Raw genomic sequence first — 17,181 nt, 5'->3', positions numbered from 1 at the left:
AACGGACGGCAAAACCCGCGCCAAAACTGTCCGTTTCCTAAGCTGCGAAGAAAGCACCAGCGTGGTCCGTAAGGTGGAGCTAACGAACGGCCCGCTCCGACGGCACGATGAAACCGGGATGTGTTCACGTTTTCTGCTTGAAAAAAAAGACTCTAGGATGAAAGAAACAATACAAACTGAAATTGCAAAATGTATTTAAAATAAACATCATAACAAAAAAACGAAACAACGAAAAAGAGAAAATACAATGTCATAAAAACATCATAAAGCGGTGACCAGAGGAGAAACGTCGCAGCCTTAAACATTTACACTGTTAAAAATGAAAGAATGATAATAAATTCCCAATGCGAAAGGAAGACAGACAGCTCACTACGATGTTTCCACCAGGAATTTATACAGTGTTACCAGTCAACAAAGTGAATTTTAAAAAACTAGACAAATATCGAAAAGTCAACTAAAGGAAATCGCAGGAAGGGAACAATAATAATAAAAGCAGAAAATCACAGCTGAGGAATAGAAAGTAGCAAATACAATTAATGGATCCAAATCCTTTGACAAAGTAACGGGAGAGGCAAACCACCAGCTAAGGCGAAGAAGAAAGAGCTCAAGACACCGTAAACACACAAAGCGAGGAGAGAAATGCCGCGAGGCAGGGAAACAGCTTGGGGGCCAGAAGGGGAATTTCATCAACGGAAAGTACTTCGCTGACCTCTAAGCAAATAACTTTGAAGTTCTAAATAAAATGGATACATTTACGGGAAAATTCGGTTAGCCAAAATTTACCCTATTAGACAGAGAAATAGATGATAGATGATCGATAGATCGATCGATCGATGATCGATGATCGGTGATCGATAGATGCGCAGAGATGACACAGAGGTAGACGATGAAACTCCAGGCAGAGGAAAGCTCTGGGCAGGGCCGGGACGCGTGGCCCGCGCCGCCCACTCTGGCGTCCCCGTGGTGACCGCGTGGGGAGCGGGTGACAGCTCCCGGGGTAACAGCTGCTCTTCGGCTTTGCGAGCCTGGCCCGGGCCTTCCCAGCATGCTCCTGGCCGCCTCCTCCGTGTGAACCCCGGGCCGCGTCTTTCCGTGTCCAGGGGCTCCTATGCTGGACGCTACTGACTCCCACCGCAGAAGCCCTGGCTTCCGCTGACACCTCTGGACGGTGCTGACTTTTGTCCCCCGAGAATCCCCAAGTCGCAGCCCTCACCCCAGTGTGTGTTTGGGGTGCAGGTCCTTCAGGGAGTGACGAGGCTAAGTAGCTCGTAAAGGTGGAGCCCTACCTGGCAGGCCCGGTGCCCTCAGGGGAAGGGGGCCCAGAAGCCTGTCCCTCTGGGCACAGAGAAGGGCCATCGAGGACACAGCAGGAAGCCCGCAGCCCGCGAGCCGGGGGGGTCCCCGGCAGATACCAGCCCTGCGCAGACGCACAGCCTCGGGCACCGCGACAGGACAAACTGCTCCTGTCTTGGGCGGCCAGCCTGAGGGGCTCTGCGACACCGGCCACGTCCCATCAGGCCGGGCCCCCGGCCTCGCTGCACGCTGCGCCCACGTGGATGCGTGGGACACCCCAGCACCCCTTCTGGTCACCATTCAGCCTTCAACGTGTCTCTTGTGGTCTTTTTGGGACTTTGTCTGAGACCCATCAGGGCGAGTTGCGGGCAGACCCTTGGGTGGTGCTCACTCCCGCGGGGCTGACCCCGCTGTCCCCAGCCCCGATGACCTCAAGCATTAGCCTCAGGTCACCCCGCCCTGGCCACGCCCTCTCTGCCCACCAGTCTCAGCCCCAGTGGACGGAAGGACGGATGGGGACAGAGCAGATCGTGGGTGAGGGAGCACGAAACGGGGACCCAGGCTCTGCAAGGGGCGGGGCCCGGGGGGGGAGGGCAGGGGGCCGTCACCCCGCATCTGAGCCGCGTGGCCTGACTCAGCCCCTTCAGGCCGAGGTGCAGCAGGAGTGGCCTGCTCAGCAGTGATGTCACAGGAAGCAGCACTGACCCCCCACGGCCAGGTCTGCTGTCGACCGGGGCAGCCACGGAAGACGCACCACCCCCCCCACCCGCCACCCCCCGGCCCCCAGGAAAGACTTGGGGCGGCGGGTTCGGTGGCGGGTTTATTTGGAGCGGGGCAGGGGCAGCGGGGCGGGCTGGGCAGGGCTCGCGGCGTCCTGGCCCGGCACGGGCTAGATCAGCTCCTGCGACACAGAGGGCGGGCTCAGGCGCTGCCCGCTCCGAGGGCCGGGCCGCGGTCAGGGCCCTGGCCGGGACCGTGGGTCTCGGCCCTGGGGGCTCTGAGCAAAGCGTGGCCCCGTTTCTCCGCCTGCAGAGTGGGTGACGGCCCCACCTCCGGGGCGGTGTTGACGCAGAGGGGTCGGCCGGCTGTTGGGCTGGCATGCGTGGGGCCTGAGCCAGTGCCGACAGGGCCCCGCCCGGCGGGCTGCGAGCGGCAGGGTCACCAGCAGCCCCGCACACCCTGCTGGGCAGAAAGGTGGGCCCGGGGCCCAGGGTCCTCTGCTCCCCCACCCGGCCCTGCCCTAGGTCCCCGGCACCCATGGGTCCCCCGCCTGGCAGCCTATTGTCACCACCCTGAGGCCCAGGATCTGCAGGACCTGGGGACTCGACCCGGGGACTCAGCCCCGGGCTCAGCACGGACGGGGAAGGCTCACCTCCTTCAGGAGCTTGGCGCACCTCCCTGCGGGACGGGGACAGCGTGAGGAGCTGCAGGCCCAGCGCCCGACCCCTCGCGCGGCCCGGAGCTGGCCCAAAGTGGACGGCTGAAGGCCTTGCCCTTCGGGAGGCCCCCAGCTCTGAGAGGAGCTGCTGTGAGGGCCTTGGCGGTGGCGGCCTCTGGGCCCAGGTCCTGTCTCCACGTGTGAGGGAAAGGGAAGGCCCAGCCGCCCGGGGCCAGGAGGCCCGCTTGGGGCAGAGGCGGGAACTCACCGTGCGCAGCAGGTCCACGCAGGTCACTGTGGGCAAAGGAAAGAGTGAGATGGGACGGGCGGGTGCCGGAGGGCCGGGCTGACCCCACGCCCCGGCACTCACTGTCCTGGGCGAGCAGGTGCACGTCCCTCGGCGAGAGCCCCCGCTCCTGGGCCGCCTGGCGGAAACTCCGCAGGGCTTCCTCACTGTGTTTCAGGTCCCGGCCTGTGCGGGACGGAGTCCCAGCTGGGTACAGAGGCTCCTCCCTGCCCAGCCTGTCCCCTCTCGGCCCCAGCTGTCCTCCCTCTCTGCCCCCTCACAGAGCCGGGGGCCCCAAGGGGAGAGCAGGCTGGGGCACAGGCTGAGCAGTGGCCCCCACCCCGCCGGCCCCCGCCCCGCCAGCCCCCGCCCGGCTCACTGTAAAGCTTCAGGTCTCTGTGGCTGGCTGCCCCGGTGTGGCGCACAATGTCCATGACGGCGTAGGTCTTGTAGTCCGTGGCCACCACCGAAACCTCTCTGCTCCCTGGGGGACGAAGCCAGCCCAGAGCTCCCCTCCTCACCACGGCCACCCCGCGAAGAGCACACCCCACCTTGCGCACACGCACATACGTGTGCACACGCGCGCGCACCCCGAGGGCCTGAGCAGGCCTCTGAATTTCCTAAGGGGCATCCTGAGGATGGACAAGGAGCCCTGCTGGCCGGGGCATCGGATGAGTCCCAGGAGCGCAGAGGAGGTGCACAGCTCTTCAGGGGTCCTGTGCTGAGGCCCGAGGCTGGGGCCGGGGTGGTGGCCTCGGGGCGCCCAAGGGGGCCTGGCACGGAGCGGCTCGCTGAGGGCTCTGCCCGGGGCGACCAGGAGCACCATGCCGAGGCTGGGTCCCCCCAGGAGGGTGTGGGGTTGTCCCCCTCCCAGAGCCTCCAGGCCTGGCGTGGGCTGAGGAAGGGCCCAGAGGGGCGAGACAAGGCGCCCCCGTAAATCCGGCCTGTTGGGCACCACCGTGACCTGGGGGCCGAGCAGCAGGGGGCCAGCGCGGACAGGTGCGGGGGACGGCGCGCCTCACCAGTGTCCTTGGTGATCCTGAACTTGCCGGGGGTGTCCCCCTCCTGGGCCAGGCTCTTCTCCTTCACACAGAGGCTTTTGCTGGGGAGAACAGATGCCTGCCAGCCGGGCGGCCGGGACAGGAGAGCCCCCAGACAGCAGGCCCCTGCCCACAGCCCCTGCTGCCCGGCCACACACGCGGCCAAGAGGGGGCGGGCCAGGCCACGTGCATGACCAGCACCCAGGCCCGCACAGCACAGGCTCCGACCCCGGGGGCCGGACACCTGGCGGGGGCGGGTCCTGGGGCGGAGCTGGAGGTCACTGGTCACTCATGAACTGTCTTAGGAGGGAGTGAGGGCCCCTTCCCTGGAGGAGTCTACTCTTAGCATCCCTCTGCCCAAAACCGTCGTCCTGGAAGGGTGACCGTGTCGGGGGGAAGGTGACCAGGGAGGAGCCCCACTCACTTGTCGTAGACAGTGGTCAGGGCCAAACGGCCCCCTTCCGGCTCCACCACCACGGCCCCCATCTTTATCGGCTTCTGGGGTGAGCCTGGGGGCTCCGCCTCGGAGGCAAAAGCAATCTCGTACCAGAGGCCTGAAAACTGGGGGCACGGGGAGTCGGCCTCAGGAGCGCGGGCCTCCGGCCAGGGGCCCCGCCCCACCAGTACACGGGGACCCGGAAAGTGGGGGCGTCCTGCACTGCGGAGCCGGCAGGGGCTCCGGACAGGGTTCTGGGGGACTCCCGGCGTTTCGGCGTGGGGCGGGCCCCCACGGCAGGCGCCCAGAGCCGGTACCTTGACAAAGTCGAGGTCCTTCAGCACCACGACCTGTTTTCCGGCCGCCAGCGAGGCGCAGAGCCCCAGCAGGGCGGCGAGCACTGTGCCCCTCATGTCCAGCGAGGGGGCAGCTGCGGCCAGCTCCCCCAAAATGCAGGGGCTGCGGCCCCCGGCCCGGGCGCCGGCCTTATATCCTTCCCCGTGGGTGCTCAGAACAGGCACAGGCTGGAGGCATCGCGCAGGCACGTGGCACCCCCTCCGGCAGCCGCCCCGCCCGCCAGGCCCCAGGGGGCGCCGGTCATTGGCTCCTCGGCTATCACAGTGGTGACCACTCAGCTGGGCCCCTGCCTCCCTGCTGCTGGCTGCCCAGGGCTCTCAGACTGTGCGTCCTATGGCCAGAGGGCAGTGCCGGGTTGCAGAGGAGGGGCCAGGACAGGGAGGGCGGGACCCACGTGGGCACGGCGACTCTGGGCGAACTCTCTCCGGGAGAGCGGGAGAGCGAGCCGCGAATGTCTGCAGGTGCGGGGGCGGGGGCGGTGGGTGGGGTCAGTCACAGCGCTGGGCCCCGTGGCTGCCCGGGATGCCCCGAGCAGGGACCCCTCGGCCTCCGTGAGTGGTGTCACCACCCGCTGGCCCGCACAGGCCCCTGCTCCACGGCCCTGCGCTCCCCCTCGGGGCCCAGGACGCGCGGACGACACGGGCGCATGCACCCGAGGGCCTGCAGGCTGGGCAGGCACAGCGCCTCTGGTCAGTAGAGCAGGACGGAGGACATGGGCGCCCACGCCGTGCTGACCCCACGCAGCCCGGCCCAGCACAGGGCGTCAAGGTACAAGGAGTGGGCCGGGGACATCCTGCCTTTGGGCCCTGCCGGCCAGCCAGACTACTGAGTCCTTTGAAGATGCCATGATGGTCTGCGAATGGCTAACCAGCAGCGTCCCCACCCAGCTCGGAGCCCAAGGCGCCCACCTCCAGGCATTCTCACTCCGTAAGCACAGAATTATCCCCCGGGCGGGGACCGAGTCTCCTCCTACAGATAAATGCTGCGTGGAGGGCGGGAGACACCTGCCCAAGTTCACCCAGCAGCTGTCATTGCCCTTGACCCCCACCCCACCCCAAGTGCTATATCGTCCTCACCCTGCGGGGCACAGACAGGGAGAAAGGTGGGGCCTTCCCAGCCGGAGCCACAGTACCCGAATTGTGAGGGGTGGGGAGAGAGGGAGACAGAGACAATGGGGGGTGGGGTGGGGGATGGGAGAGCCCTGCGAACAGTGCAGAAGGGACGCTGAGGTCCCACTGCAGGGAGCCGAGTGGCCGGCCCCTCGGGTAGCGGCCCGTCTGAGCTCACGGCCCTTGATTTACATGCTTCCCTCTTGGCAAAGGCACCGGGGCCACCTGCCTCGACTGTAGGACACGGGACCCGAAGGGCTGGCCTGGGCCGGGGGGCATGGGGGGGTCCGGCCGCTGGGGCACCTGCCGTGGCCGTCCCCTGCTCCCCACCCCGCCTGCACGGCCTGTCCTGTGTTCTTCCCGACACCCACCCCGGTGGGCCCAAAAGTGTTGGTGATTTGACCTTAGAACTGTGGGATGACAAGGAGGTGTGTGGGGGCCTCAGAGCCCCTTCTCTCCCCAACCCCGCGCAGCCCTCTGCCCCAGCCCCGAGCTCTAGGCTCAGGGAGGTCGGCCTGGCCCTTTAGCAGGAGCTGGAACAGTCGTCCACGGTGACGGGGGTCACAGCGGCCCCTTGAGCAGCGCCCCCTGGGCTGTCTCGCCAGCCCGGAGATGGCCAGGGACGCTGAGATGGCCAGGGACGCCGAAAGCCAGTACAGGGACCCAAACGGCCCAGCAGCCACTGGAGCGTGGGAGGGAAGTCTGTCCACTTAAGCTGCTGCTGACTCGCCACCCCTGAGGCCCTCAGAGCCAGGCCCCACCCGGGCACGTTTCAAAGACCCCTGCCAGGCCCGGAGGAAGCCCGGGTGAGCCAGGGGTCAGGCCGGACGCAAACACCTGCCTCCGTCCCGGCAGAGGCTGGAAGGCTCCCTCATGCTCCCTCCTCCCACCTGTCCCTGACCCTCTGTCCAGCTGCCACTCAGCCATCAGACCCACTCTGGTCTCTGCTCAGGGGACCCTGGCCAGGCTGGCCCCTGGCTTTCAGGAACAGGACAAGACTTAGCAGGGAGGGTGACTTTAGGCAGCCCGATGCAGCTCTTAGAGGGTAGGGCTGGGAGGACCTTGGGCGGGGGGAGAAGCCAGGGGGCCGTCACCCCGCGTCTGAGCCGTGTGGCCCGACTCGGCCCCTTCAGGCCGAGGTGCAGCAGGAGTGGCCTCCGTCACAGTCACACTCGGCAGTGACATCACAGGAAGCGGCACTGACCCCCCCACGGCCAGGTTCACTGTCGACCGGGGCAGCCACGGAAGGCGCACCACCCCCCCCACCTGCCACCCCCCTCCCCCCGGCCCCCAGGAAAGACTTGGGGCGGCGGGTTCGGTGGCGGGTTTATTTGGAGCGGGGCAGGGGCAGCAGGGCGGGCTGGGCAGGGCTCGCAGCGTCCTGGCCCGGCACGGGCTAGATCAGCTCCTGCGGCACAGAGGGCGGGCTCAGGCGCTGCCTGCTCCGAGGGCCGGGCCGCGGTCAGGGCCCGGGACCGTGGATCTCAGCCCTGGGGGCTCTGAGCAAAGCGCGGCCCCATTTCTCCGCCTGCAGAGTGGGTGACGGCCCCACCTCGGGGGCGGTGTTGACGCAGAGGGGTCGGGCGGCTGTCGGGCTGGCATGTGTGGGGCCTGAGCCAGTGCCGACAGGGCCCCGCCCGGCGGGCTGCGAGCGGCAGGGTCACCAGCAGCCCCGCACACCCTGCTGGGCAGAAAGGTGGGCCCGGGGCCCAGGGTCCTCCGCTCCCCCACCCGGCCCTGCCCTAGGTCCCCGGCACCCATGGGTCCCCCGCCTGGCAGCCTGTTGTCACCACCCTGAGGCCCAGGATCTGCAGGACCTGGGGACTCGACCCGGGGACTCAGCCCCGGGCTCAGCACGGACGGGGAAGGCTCACCTCCTTCAGGAGCTTGGCGCACCTCCCTGCGGGACGGGGACAGCGTGAGGAGCTGCAGGCCCGGCGCCCGACCCCTCGCGCGGGGCCACCAGCCCCTGCCCGACGCCGAGGCCTGGGGCTCACCGTGGCGGGCCACCAGGTAGAGCCCGGTGTCCGCGGTCAGCTCCCGGAACCTCCAGAAGCCGGGTTCGTACTCGTCCTCCAGGCTGCGCGCTGCGGGGGCAGCGGGGGCTGAGCGGGGGCCCGGCGGGCCCGCGGCGCGGCGCAGCCCGCGCCCCAGCCGGCTTACTGAAGTACTTGAGCACGTGGAAGTCCTTGCGCTGCCAGTGAAGGGACAACCTCAGGATGGCGTAGCGCTCGTAGTCCGTGTCGATCACGTGAATCTCCCTGTGGCCTGAGGAGCAAGCGGGGGGGCGGGTCTGCGCGCAGACCGCGCCCCTCGGAGGCGGGGCTCTGCAGATCGGCTCCGCCCCCCACGCGCCCAAGCCCCAGGGGCTGGGGAGGGAGCCCCCCCCCCCACCGAGCAGCCCTCGGAGGACGTCAGGTTTGCTGAGCGAGTGCGAGTTGAGGCGTGAGGACGAGCGCGGGGCACAGCGTGGGGAACGGCAAAGCCAAGGGCGGCCGGCGCGCAGGGCCGGGGGTCGTGGCTGCGGCAACAGCGCGACGGTTCTTACCAGGAAAAACGAACTTGCCCGAAACGTTCATTTCCGAGCCCACTATGTTTTCCGTCTCACAACTGCCTGAGCTGAAAGGCAGCAAAGCGCTTGTTAGGAGCACAACAGCCTGCGGCCCTCTCTGGGCTCATTCGGGGCGGTGGGCGGCGCCTGAAGAAGCCGGAGCAGGACCAGCGGGAGGACCGAGCAGCAGCGGCAGCCGCCAGGGGCCTCGCCCCCAGGGCTCCTGACCTCCGCAGAGCCGCCTGCCCCCTCGCCCGAGCCCCTTTCTTATAAACGGATGGGGCTTTATCAAAACTCTCTTTCTATCTTTGGGACGCATGGGCGTCCGCCTCTGTTGCAGGGGTGAGTCAAGGTCTTGGACAGTGGACACAGGAGAGCTGGTCCACCTAAGCGATGACTCCGTCGGGATCCCGCAGCCACAGCTGGTGTAGCCAGGCTGCTCCCAGGCGCCAGGCCTCTTGGCCACCCCTACCCCAGCCCCAGGCCTCACACCTGCTATAGGCAGCCTTCACGGTCAGCTCATGCCCACTCAAGGTCAGGAATAAGGCCTCCAGCCTCTTCGGGGTCATCAGTGCCAGGCTTTGGTTGGAGGCCACACCAACTTCCCGCCAAAATCCTATAATCTAGAGAAAGAACCTGGAGCTGAGCCTGTCTGGGGCAGCCACACAGAGACCCCCATCCCTGGGCTCCAGGGGCTAGACGCCCCTTCCCAAGACTCCCCAAGCAGGGAGCTGGCAAGCTCTGAAAGGTCAGTGGACAGCCGCAAGGCTCTGCGCCGCCGTGGCAGGTGGTCAACCCTCAGGCCGTCAGACGGTGATGCCCACGGGGCGAGCCCCTCCGCCCCCAGGCCTGGTCCCAGGAGAGCAGCCTCCGCTGCCGCCTGCCGTGGGGGGGGGCGGCGTGGGGTGCCAGAGGGAGGTCGTGGGTGGACGGGGGAGAGCCAACTGAAGAGCTCCAGAGAGCAAATGGCTCTGCGGGGCCGCGGGCAGCCGGCTGCCCTGTCCCCACAGGAGAGCCACAGCTGTGCCCGGCCTCAGTGAGGACGGAACTGCCGTGTTCAGAAACCCACCCGGAACCCAGAACTTCCACCTCAAATTTCTGGAAATCCACCCTTTTTGCAAGAGAAAAGAATCCAAGTCCCTAACATCCGCCTTCTCTGAACCTGCTGGGCCAAGAGAACCAGCAGGTAACATGGACCCAGCAAAGAAAGAGCCCAGGCCCGAGGGCATCTAGATGGGCCCAGAGGCCCTGGGCACCACCTGCGCTGGTGTCCACAGTGCTTGGGGCCACCGACCCAGGAGCGGGGGGTAGGGGGACACACTGAGATTGGGCCCCGGAGGCCCCAGGGGACCAGCTGCTGTGGCTGAGGACGTGAGCCTGCCCGCAGGAGACCCTCAGGGCGGGCTCTGGCCCTGTCTGTCTCTGGGCACTTCCCTCCAAGGGCCAGGACCAGGTGGACTCAGACCCTTAGCCACCTGCCAGTGTGGGGTCGGCCTAGGTGGGTCCCCGGGCCCCGGAGGTAGCTGTCCCAGCACAGCCGGGGGCTGGCGGGACGGGGCGCTGGAGTAGCTGGACACTCAGCCACCTCCCTGCCCGGTCTCCCCTAGTCAAGGAAGAGAAACCACCTTCTGCAGCTCCAGGTCCGGCCCGGCCGGCTCCGCCCGCACCATGGCAACGCCCAGGATGGTACTCAGCAGCCCGGCCTCCATCGCGGGTCAGTGTGCCCAGTGCCTCTGCTTCCCCGGAGCCTGGGCTTATATCCGCAGGGACCGGCAGGGTTACGCAATCCCCCAGCACGTCCTGGGGCAGACTTGGCCTTGGACTGCTCAGACAGACTGCGATTCTGCAGCCCACAGCCACGGGGTGGGGCCGACCCGGACGCGAGCAGCCGGGGCGGTGACGGGTGCTGAGCGGGCTGCCTGGGCCCGAGAGGGGGAGCCCCCACACCCCCAGGGGCAGCACGCAACCCCATCTCCAGGCCCCATGGGCTCGGAGCGTCCCGTGTGCACCCCCGCCACCTCCCCAGAGGCACAGGGTTTCCAGGCCCTCTCTGACAGGTCTTGGGACGAAGGCTTTGAGGGCTGGCAATGGCAGCACAGAGCTGAGCAGGGGACCCGCCCTCCGGGTGGGGGGCATGACTGAGCAGCTTCCCCTGCCTGGGAGGTCTCACGGAGGACCCTCCCTGCGAGGGGGCAGCATGTGAAGGGAGCGGAGGGAGATGGGGGTGGGGTGGGGGGCTGGGGCAGAGCCCCTGCTCCTTCCTGTGGTAATGAGCAGCTCCACCTGTGCCAGGCCCGCAAGGAGCATCCTGCACGGCTCATCCAGGCCCCACGGCTCGGAGAGTGGGACCCCCAAGCCGGGAGGCCGCGTCAGCGAGGCCTGTGCTGCTCACGCGCCACGGCCAGTGAGAACCGGGGCCCACCCCTGCCCCCCATGCCCAGGCCCCCACCACCGACATGCTTTATCCTGGACTGCAGATGGGGAACAAGCATGTCAGGGTGAAGACGGACTCCCTGGCGCCAGCTCTGTCCTCCCTGGCCGTGAGACCCTGCCTCAGTTTCCCCGTCTGTAATGATGACGAAGCAGAGGGGTGAGCACCGCGTGGCTGAGGGAGGGCTGTGGGTGCCCAGATCAGTGTCCCTGGTGCTGGCCAGCGAGGGCCGGGGGTGAGGGTCTGGAAAAGTCCAGCCCGGAATGACTCCCGGCTCAGGCGAGGTCCAGCTTCCCAGGGGACCAGCTACAGCCCTGCCCTCTGGAAAGAGGCTGTCAGGTCGAGTTCGGGCAGCCGTGGGGGGCTCAAGCCAGGACAGGGTGACCCAGAACTGGCTGGCACACTGGAGACCAAGTGGGACCGCCCAAAGAGTGGGAGAAGAGGCGAGAGGCCCGGGGGGCGAGGAGGCTGCCTGACCCCAGTGCAAGGCTGACTTGAGAGCTGGCCGGACCCCAGCCCTGGGCTGATAAGCCAGGGCCCCCAGGGTTGGGCTTGGCCAGGCGGGAGAGGGCGGACAGGAAATGTGGGGGACACTCGCTGTCTCTGGATGACCAGGGCGGTTTGAGGACAGATGCCCCTCGGGGCTGATCGCTTCCGGCTCCAGCCCCGTGGGGGCTGCAGGGCACCCGGGGCGATGAAGCAGGACCTCCAGCACCTTCCTGCGCCACCCGCCCCACGCCCGGCCCTTTGAAGTGTGTGCTTCATGACCTGGACGTTCAGAGCTCCTGGGATCACCGGGCACAGTGTCAGGGACAAGGATGGCGGGGGCAATGAGCCTCGGGGGAGGGATATGTTGCCCCCCACGTGTCCTTGAGGGTCGGCATAGAGCCCAGGGCCTGGAGCCTGACCACTGGGCCAGAAGCCCAGCCCAGCCCCTTGCTGGGCAAGTTGCTGACCTCTTCGTGCCTCAGTTTCCTGATCTGCCAAACAAGGAGGACAACAGGCTCATGGCACATGTCCAGGGGTCCACTCAGGCGCACTCAGGCCGGGTGGGCAGGCAATGGCTCAAAGTGCCCTGGCCACAGCTGCGGCCCGTTTCCAGGCCTCACAGAGGTTTACATGCGTGCCCAAAGCCCGGGGCAGAGGACCCCGCAAGCCCCGTGCTGCTCTGCCTCCAGCTCCTGCAGCAGGGGTCTGGGTGCTGAGGCAGAGCCCCAGCTTCGGGGCCAACTCCACAGGGAGCCTCAGTTTCCCTACAGGTGCTGTGACCCCACAGGGGACGGGTTGGTGGTGCCAGATGCTGCCTGAGCATCCCACAGGTGCTAAGCTCAGCTGGCGACTCCAGCCCCTCAGCCTGGAGGAGCCCAGCAACCAAAGTCCCCTTCACACCCACCTCCCTGCCTCAGTTTCCCTAGAAGTCCAGGGTCAAGATGGGACCCACTGTGCCGTCCCCGGGAGCCTTTCCAAAGAGGTGACGAGCCTTGAGCCTGAAGAATCTGTTTATTTTGGTGAAAGGGGAGGCCCGGGGAGACACCCGACTGGGGATGGGGGTGGGGGAAGGGCAGGAGGGGGTGGCCAGGGCGTGGGGAAAAGAAAGGGCCGTGGGTCTGGACACCTCGGCGTGCCAAGGCCCGCTGCTCCGGCTTGCCCTGCACAGACAGGAAAGGTGCGGTCAGGCCACCCGCCCTCCTCAGATGCCCAGATGCCCCCGGCTGCCGCGAATGCACAGCAGGGCACCACCCCCGCCAGCTTGCGAATCACCACAAGGCCCATGTGAGCTAATTCTGCCACCAAAATTTCTGCAAATATGGCAACACCCCCACTGCTCCACACGGCTCCCCCAGAGGCCTGGGGCTGCCCGCTTCCTCAGGAGACCCAGCCCTGTGATGACAGAGGTGGTGGTTCCTCTGTCATCATCTTAGAGAGAGGAGAAGGCTCCAGGCTGGCCCTGTGCTCTAGGGCGAAGAGGGGCTATGGGGACACAGAATGTTCTGGTTGAATAGGGTCCCCCCACCCAAGTCCGCCTGGAACTCTCAGTGCGATCCTACTTGGAAACAGCGTCTTTCTTTCAGATGCAGTCAGTCGAGGACCTCAGAATGAGAAGGCCCTGGGTTAGGGAGGGCCCTATGCCCAACGACTGGCGTCCTGATAAGAAGAGGGACGTTTGGACACAGACGCAGAGAGAAGGCACGCCTGTGACAAGGGACGCAGAGGTGGGAGTGACGTGTCTACAAGCCGAGGGACGCCAAGGACGGCCGGCGCCACCAGAAGCTGGGCGAGGCGAGGTCTCCGCGAGAGCCCCGCGGAGGAGCCCGCCCCGCCCACAGCTTGGCTTCGGACCCGTGGCCTCCAGATCTGTAAGAGAGTCAGTGTGTGTTGTTTTAAGCTACCCAGTTTGTGGTGGTTTGTTATGGCAGCCCTAGGAAATCAGGGGAGGCTTCCTGGAGGAGGTGATGTGTAAGCTGAGGCCGGAAGCACACAAACCAGGCAGAACAATTAGAAGTGGATGGGGTGGGGCGAGGTTCTTGGATGAGAAGGCAGCAGAGGCAGACCACGCGGCCCCTGCAGAACGGGAGGGAGCAGTTACCCCGTCCCCCACCTGGGAAGGAAGAAGGCGGGTCTCCAGAAGTGTCAGGGTGCCTCCTTGGGCCCCGAGGAGCACGCATCTGTGGGAAGGCGGACAGTCCGTGAGAGGCTGAGCTGGCCGGGACTGCCTACTGCTTCCTGCAGCCCCTAGCCAGCCGGGGCCCTGCGACCCTGTACAGCCGCCCAGTGGCTGGGGCCGAAAGACTCCCTCCCCAGCGCCCCAAAACTTCTCCCTTGGTGTGTGTTGAGGGAAGTAGGGGCTGTAGGCATGAGTGGCTAGAGGAGCTGCCCTCCTACTCTCAGATCGCCTCCCTCCTGCACACTCTGGGGGACCCGCCTGCACACTCTGCGGGTCCGGAAGGCGGGCTGCAGGCGGGGCTCTGTGGGCGGGGCCTGCCCCGGGGCGGGGCTGAGCCGGGGCGGGGCTCGGGCCGATACCTGACTTGGGCAGCAGGACCATCATGTCGTCGGGGAGCCCCACGGTCGGGTAGAAATCCCGAAAAGCCTTCAGCGCCTGGGGGCTCGCTTCCTGGGTCCGGCCTGCGGCAGAACAGGGGCCGCTGTGAACCCCGTGGCTCACGGTGGTGAGGGGGACGGAGAGACAGGGTCTCCTGGCCTCGCTGCACTCCCTTGAGGGCTGACAGCAAGTCTGCCACCCCAGGTGGGGCACGTTGGCGGGACCCAAAGCGCCTGCCTGGCTGAGGGACCAGTGGGGACTGGAAGCGGCCGCGAGGGTCGCCCTTTCCTAATTCCCACAAGGCGTCCAGGAGGCTGGGGTGGCCCAGCTGTTCTCCCAGGCCACGTTCCCCGGTCCCCGCCCCCACTTAGGCATCCTTTCCCGCGGCTCCCAAGGCCACCCTCCCGCCCTCTCCCTGGCCTCTCCACGTTGGGGAGCCCCTGGCCCCCTCTGCCAATCTCCTCGGAAACTAAAGCAAAATAGGATCTCAGCCCCGGTTCAGGGTCGCAGGCAACGCGAGAAATGCGTCTCCACCCTCGGGAGGCCACAGAGGGGCCTGAGTGTCCGGCCTTCAGAGCCCCCTCCAGGGGACCCCTACCCATCCAAAGCGCCGTGGAATCCCGCCGCCCGGACTCCACGCGCCCCTGACCCTCGAAGGCCCAGACTTGGGAGTGTGAGACTCGGTGGAGCAGAGGGAGACTTGGGGCGTCCTGAAGGGGTGGGGCCCGGGGCGGGGCGGGGCCCGGGGCGGGGCGGGGCGCGGGGCGGGGCCCGGGGTGGGCGGGGCCCGGGGCGCGCCTCACTGTAGAGCTGCACCATGGTGCTGAGCGCCCCCTCCAGCTCCTTGTAGATGTAGACCACGGCGAAGGAGCTGTAGTCCGTGTCCACCACGCGCACGTCCAGGTAGCCTAGGACTGCGGACAAGAAGAAGTGCACCGGGCCCAGGCAGCCACGCAACCCACACCGGCCTCGACATGGAGGGGGAGGGGAGGGGGGCTAGCAGATGGCGATGGAGGCAGAACCCTGGATGTAGGGACAGTCCCATGTCACCCCACAGAGAAGCGGCCTCAGGCACCCGTGAAGGCGGGTGGGGCAGGTCCTACCTGGGACTCTGAAGTGTCCCTCTGAGCCCACCTTCAAGTACTCAGCATCCACCTGGTTACAGCCCTCGATCCTAGGGGTGCACAGCGCTCTCACTGCCTGCAGCTGCCGGGGTTCACCCTGCCAGCCAGGAGCACCCCGGCCCCACCAGGCTCACCCAGGGAACTCCATGTGGACATGGAGGTTGCCCTCTGCCGTGGCTGTGACAGCTCTGGTGGACATCAGCAGGTGGTCCTTCTTTCCCAGGAAGACCTTGCAATCGGAAACCATGGAGACCACGAACCAGAGGCCTGAGAACTGCAAGGCAGCTGGGTGACCACAGGCTCAGGGACCCAAGCCCATAAGCCTGGCAACCCAGAACTGGGCAAGACCTGCCTGAAGCTGCACAGCTGGGTCCCCAGAGTGTCCACCTCTTGGTTCTGAGCCCGGGGTGGGTGAGAGCCCTGTTCTGCACCTGTGAGCCTCGGTACCCACTGTGGAATGGGTCAGAAATCACCCCCACACACGGTGGCTTCGGGGTTACATGGGAGCGAGTTACAGGGTTTGCAGGCCAGAGGCAGCTGTTCCTGTCACCCCCTTGGTGTCGTTGCCAGCAGGGGCTCGGCCCCAGCCCCACCCGCGGCACACACCGAGGCTGCCGTACCTTCTTGGCATCAAAATCTGGCTGCACCAGGACGTCGGCCTGAGCCGCGGGTACCCAGAGAAGCGCCAGGACCCAGCCCAGCAGGACAGACTTCATCCCCACGTCTGCCCTCAGCCCCTGGCTTCGCATCCTGGCCCTAGCAGGCCCGGCTTTATAGCTCAGCCCATTCGTGGGCTGGCCAGACGAGCGGGTGGGGAAGAGGAAGGCACCTGGCCGGAAACTCCAGCCCTCCTTTGTCCATTGTTTGGCACAATCACACCAGTGTCCTCCCTGGCTCCAGGGGTCATTTCCTGGAGGGCTCCAGAAAGCCATGCTCTCACCTAGCTCCCCTGAGCTGTGGATTTGCCCCCCAAACCTTCCAGGCAGTCCTGGGGGCCCAAGCAGAGACTTTTGGCCTGCCGGGACTTGGACCCTGAGCACATCTGGCTACTTCTGGCCTGGCTGGGGCTGGGGGCCCAGGCCTTCGGGGTGCCACCGGGATGCCGCCAGGCTCAGGTACGCTCTGGCCAGAGGGTCCCACTCAGGGCATGGGCCCCCAGGGTCCTCGCTCCCTCTCTTCTTGCAAGAGTGGAGTCACCACTGGACCTTGTACAGAGGCAGAGCCTACAGCAGGACAACGGTGGCAGAGGTGACGTCAGAGGCCTGAGCGCCCCTCATCCAGACCCCCACGGCCCCCACACAGCCACCAGCTGGGCCTCCAGCGAGCACGTCTGGAGGGTGGGGCCGAGCCGCCACTCAGGGTGGATTAGGGTCTTGAAACCACCTTATCACCGGTTGTACAAGTGTGTGGGCAGGACTGTCGCCAGGGAGGCACCATGGACTGGCGGGGGCTTGACCTGCCGACGGCCCTGCAGGTGACATCTCCTGTCCGCACAAACAGAGCACCCAGGGACACTGCAAGGGGCAGCTCATGACCTTGGACACACTGTCCAGTCGCCTCTGGCCAGGGGCAGGGCTCCCCAGGGAGGACCATCACTGCCAGTGCTCTGGAGTGGGTGGGGTACGAGGTCAGAGAGAGGACCCCCTCCACGTGGGGTGGGGGATGGGTGGAGCCCAGGCCTCCCTTGCCCCCGCCCCCAGGGTTTCAGGAGGCGCCAGCCCTCAACCAGGTCCCTGCCACCAGGCGGAATGCAGCCAGAGCCTTCCCATGAAAATATTTACGAAACACGCAGCTGATAAAGGACTTAGATCCAGAATCTACAAAGAACTCTCAAGATTCCATAATAAATAAATAAATAAATAAATAAAGCCCAATTAAACAAAAAAACAGGGACTTCTGGGGCGACAGACTGTGGTGGTCACGTGACTGCGTTTGTCTAAAAGTACAGAGCTGTGCCCCTAAAAGGGTGAATTCTACTACATGTGAATTAAACCTCAATTTTTAAAAGCATATATAAGCTACATACGTATATAAAACCTTCCCCAATGCTGCCTCTTGGGTGGAGGGCAGGGTGGCCTTTGTAAGTCCCCAGCCACAAGTTCAAAGTGCCAGGGAAAGGGTGGGGGCAGGTTC

At 65.9% G+C, this 17,181-nt stretch overlaps 3 protein-coding genes across 3 annotated transcripts; all 3 read right to left on the bottom strand.

The window, feature by feature from the left end:
* Nucleotides 1-2,670: 2,670 nt before the first annotated feature.
* LOC118614967 (epididymal-specific lipocalin-5-like) lies at nucleotides 2,671-7,660 on the bottom strand. Its single transcript, XM_036238459.1, has 8 exons — nucleotides 7,580-7,660; nucleotides 4,751-4,957; nucleotides 4,422-4,558; nucleotides 3,980-4,059; nucleotides 3,337-3,441; nucleotides 3,042-3,143; nucleotides 2,940-2,965; nucleotides 2,671-2,691 (listed from the first exon to the last, which is right to left on the bottom strand). Exons 1-8 carry the CDS (start codon nucleotides 7,658-7,660, stop codon nucleotides 2,671-2,673), a joined length of 759 nt encoding a protein of 252 aa, XP_036094352.1.
* An 89-nt stretch (nucleotides 7,661-7,749) lies between these two features.
* On the bottom strand, nucleotides 7,750-10,159 carry LCN8 (lipocalin 8). Its single transcript, XM_016153098.2, has 6 exons — nucleotides 10,076-10,159; nucleotides 8,943-9,073; nucleotides 8,448-8,518; nucleotides 8,063-8,167; nucleotides 7,897-7,986; nucleotides 7,750-7,799 (listed from the first exon to the last, which is right to left on the bottom strand). The coding sequence occupies exons 1-6, from the start codon at nucleotides 10,157-10,159 to the stop codon at nucleotides 7,750-7,752; spliced, it is 531 nt and encodes a 176-aa protein (XP_016008584.1).
* Nucleotides 10,160-12,385: 2,226 nt separating this feature from the next.
* LCN15 (lipocalin 15) lies at nucleotides 12,386-15,782 on the bottom strand. Its single transcript, XM_016153116.2, has 7 exons — nucleotides 15,669-15,782; nucleotides 15,183-15,322; nucleotides 15,028-15,098; nucleotides 14,728-14,838; nucleotides 13,906-14,007; nucleotides 13,481-13,547; nucleotides 12,386-12,530 (listed from the first exon to the last, which is right to left on the bottom strand). Exons 1-6 carry the CDS (start codon nucleotides 15,762-15,764, stop codon nucleotides 13,513-13,515), a joined length of 555 nt encoding a protein of 184 aa, XP_016008602.2. The 5' UTR covers nucleotides 15,765-15,782; the 3' UTR covers nucleotides 12,386-12,530; nucleotides 13,481-13,512.
* Between the last annotated feature and the right edge of the window lie 1,399 nt (nucleotides 15,783-17,181).

Source organism: Rousettus aegyptiacus, unplaced genomic scaffold (assembly GCF_014176215.1).
Source record: "Rousettus aegyptiacus isolate mRouAeg1 unplaced genomic scaffold, mRouAeg1.p scaffold_m13_p_3, whole genome shotgun sequence".
NCBI lineage: Eukaryota > Metazoa > Chordata > Mammalia > Chiroptera > Pteropodidae > Rousettus > Rousettus aegyptiacus.
Note: the sequence above shows the minus strand (reverse complement) of the source record. Positions and strands in the feature narration are given on the sequence as shown.

Coding starts and splice junctions, on each gene's coding strand:
- LCN15 (XM_016153116.2), bottom strand. CDS start 15,764: ATGAAGTCTGTCCTGCTGGGCTGGGTCCTGGCGCTTCTCTGGGTACCC. Junction 15,099..15,182: donor GTCCACATGGAGTTCCCTGG/GTGAGCCTGGTG, acceptor GTGCACCCCTAG/GATCGAGGGCTGTAACCAGG. Junction 14,008..14,727: donor CACCATGGTGCAGCTCTACA/GTGAGGCGCGCC, acceptor GTTCTGCCGCAG/GCCGGACCCAGGAAGCGAGC.
- LCN8 (XM_016153098.2), bottom strand. CDS start 10,159: ATGGAGGCCGGGCTGCTGAGTACCATCCTGGGCGTTGCCATGGTGCGG. Junction 7,987..8,062: donor CCACGTGCTCAAGTACTTCA/GTAAGCCGGCTG, acceptor CTGCCCCCGCAG/CGCGCAGCCTGGAGGACGAG. Junction 7,800..7,896: donor CTACCTGGTGGCCCGCCACG/GTGAGCCCCAGG, acceptor CCCGTCCCGCAG/GGAGGTGCGCCAAGCTCCTG.
- LOC118614967 (XM_036238459.1), bottom strand. CDS start 7,660: ATGGGTGCCGGGGACCTAGGGCAGGGCCGGGTGGGGGAGCGGAGGACC. Junction 4,559..4,750: donor AGGACCTCGACTTTGTCAAG/GTACCGGCTCTG, acceptor CCGTGCCCCCAG/TTTTCAGGCCTCTGGTACGA. Junction 3,442..3,979: donor CAGGATCACCAAGGACACTG/GTGAGGCGCGCC, acceptor TTCGTCCCCCAG/GGAGCAGAGAGGTTTCGGTG.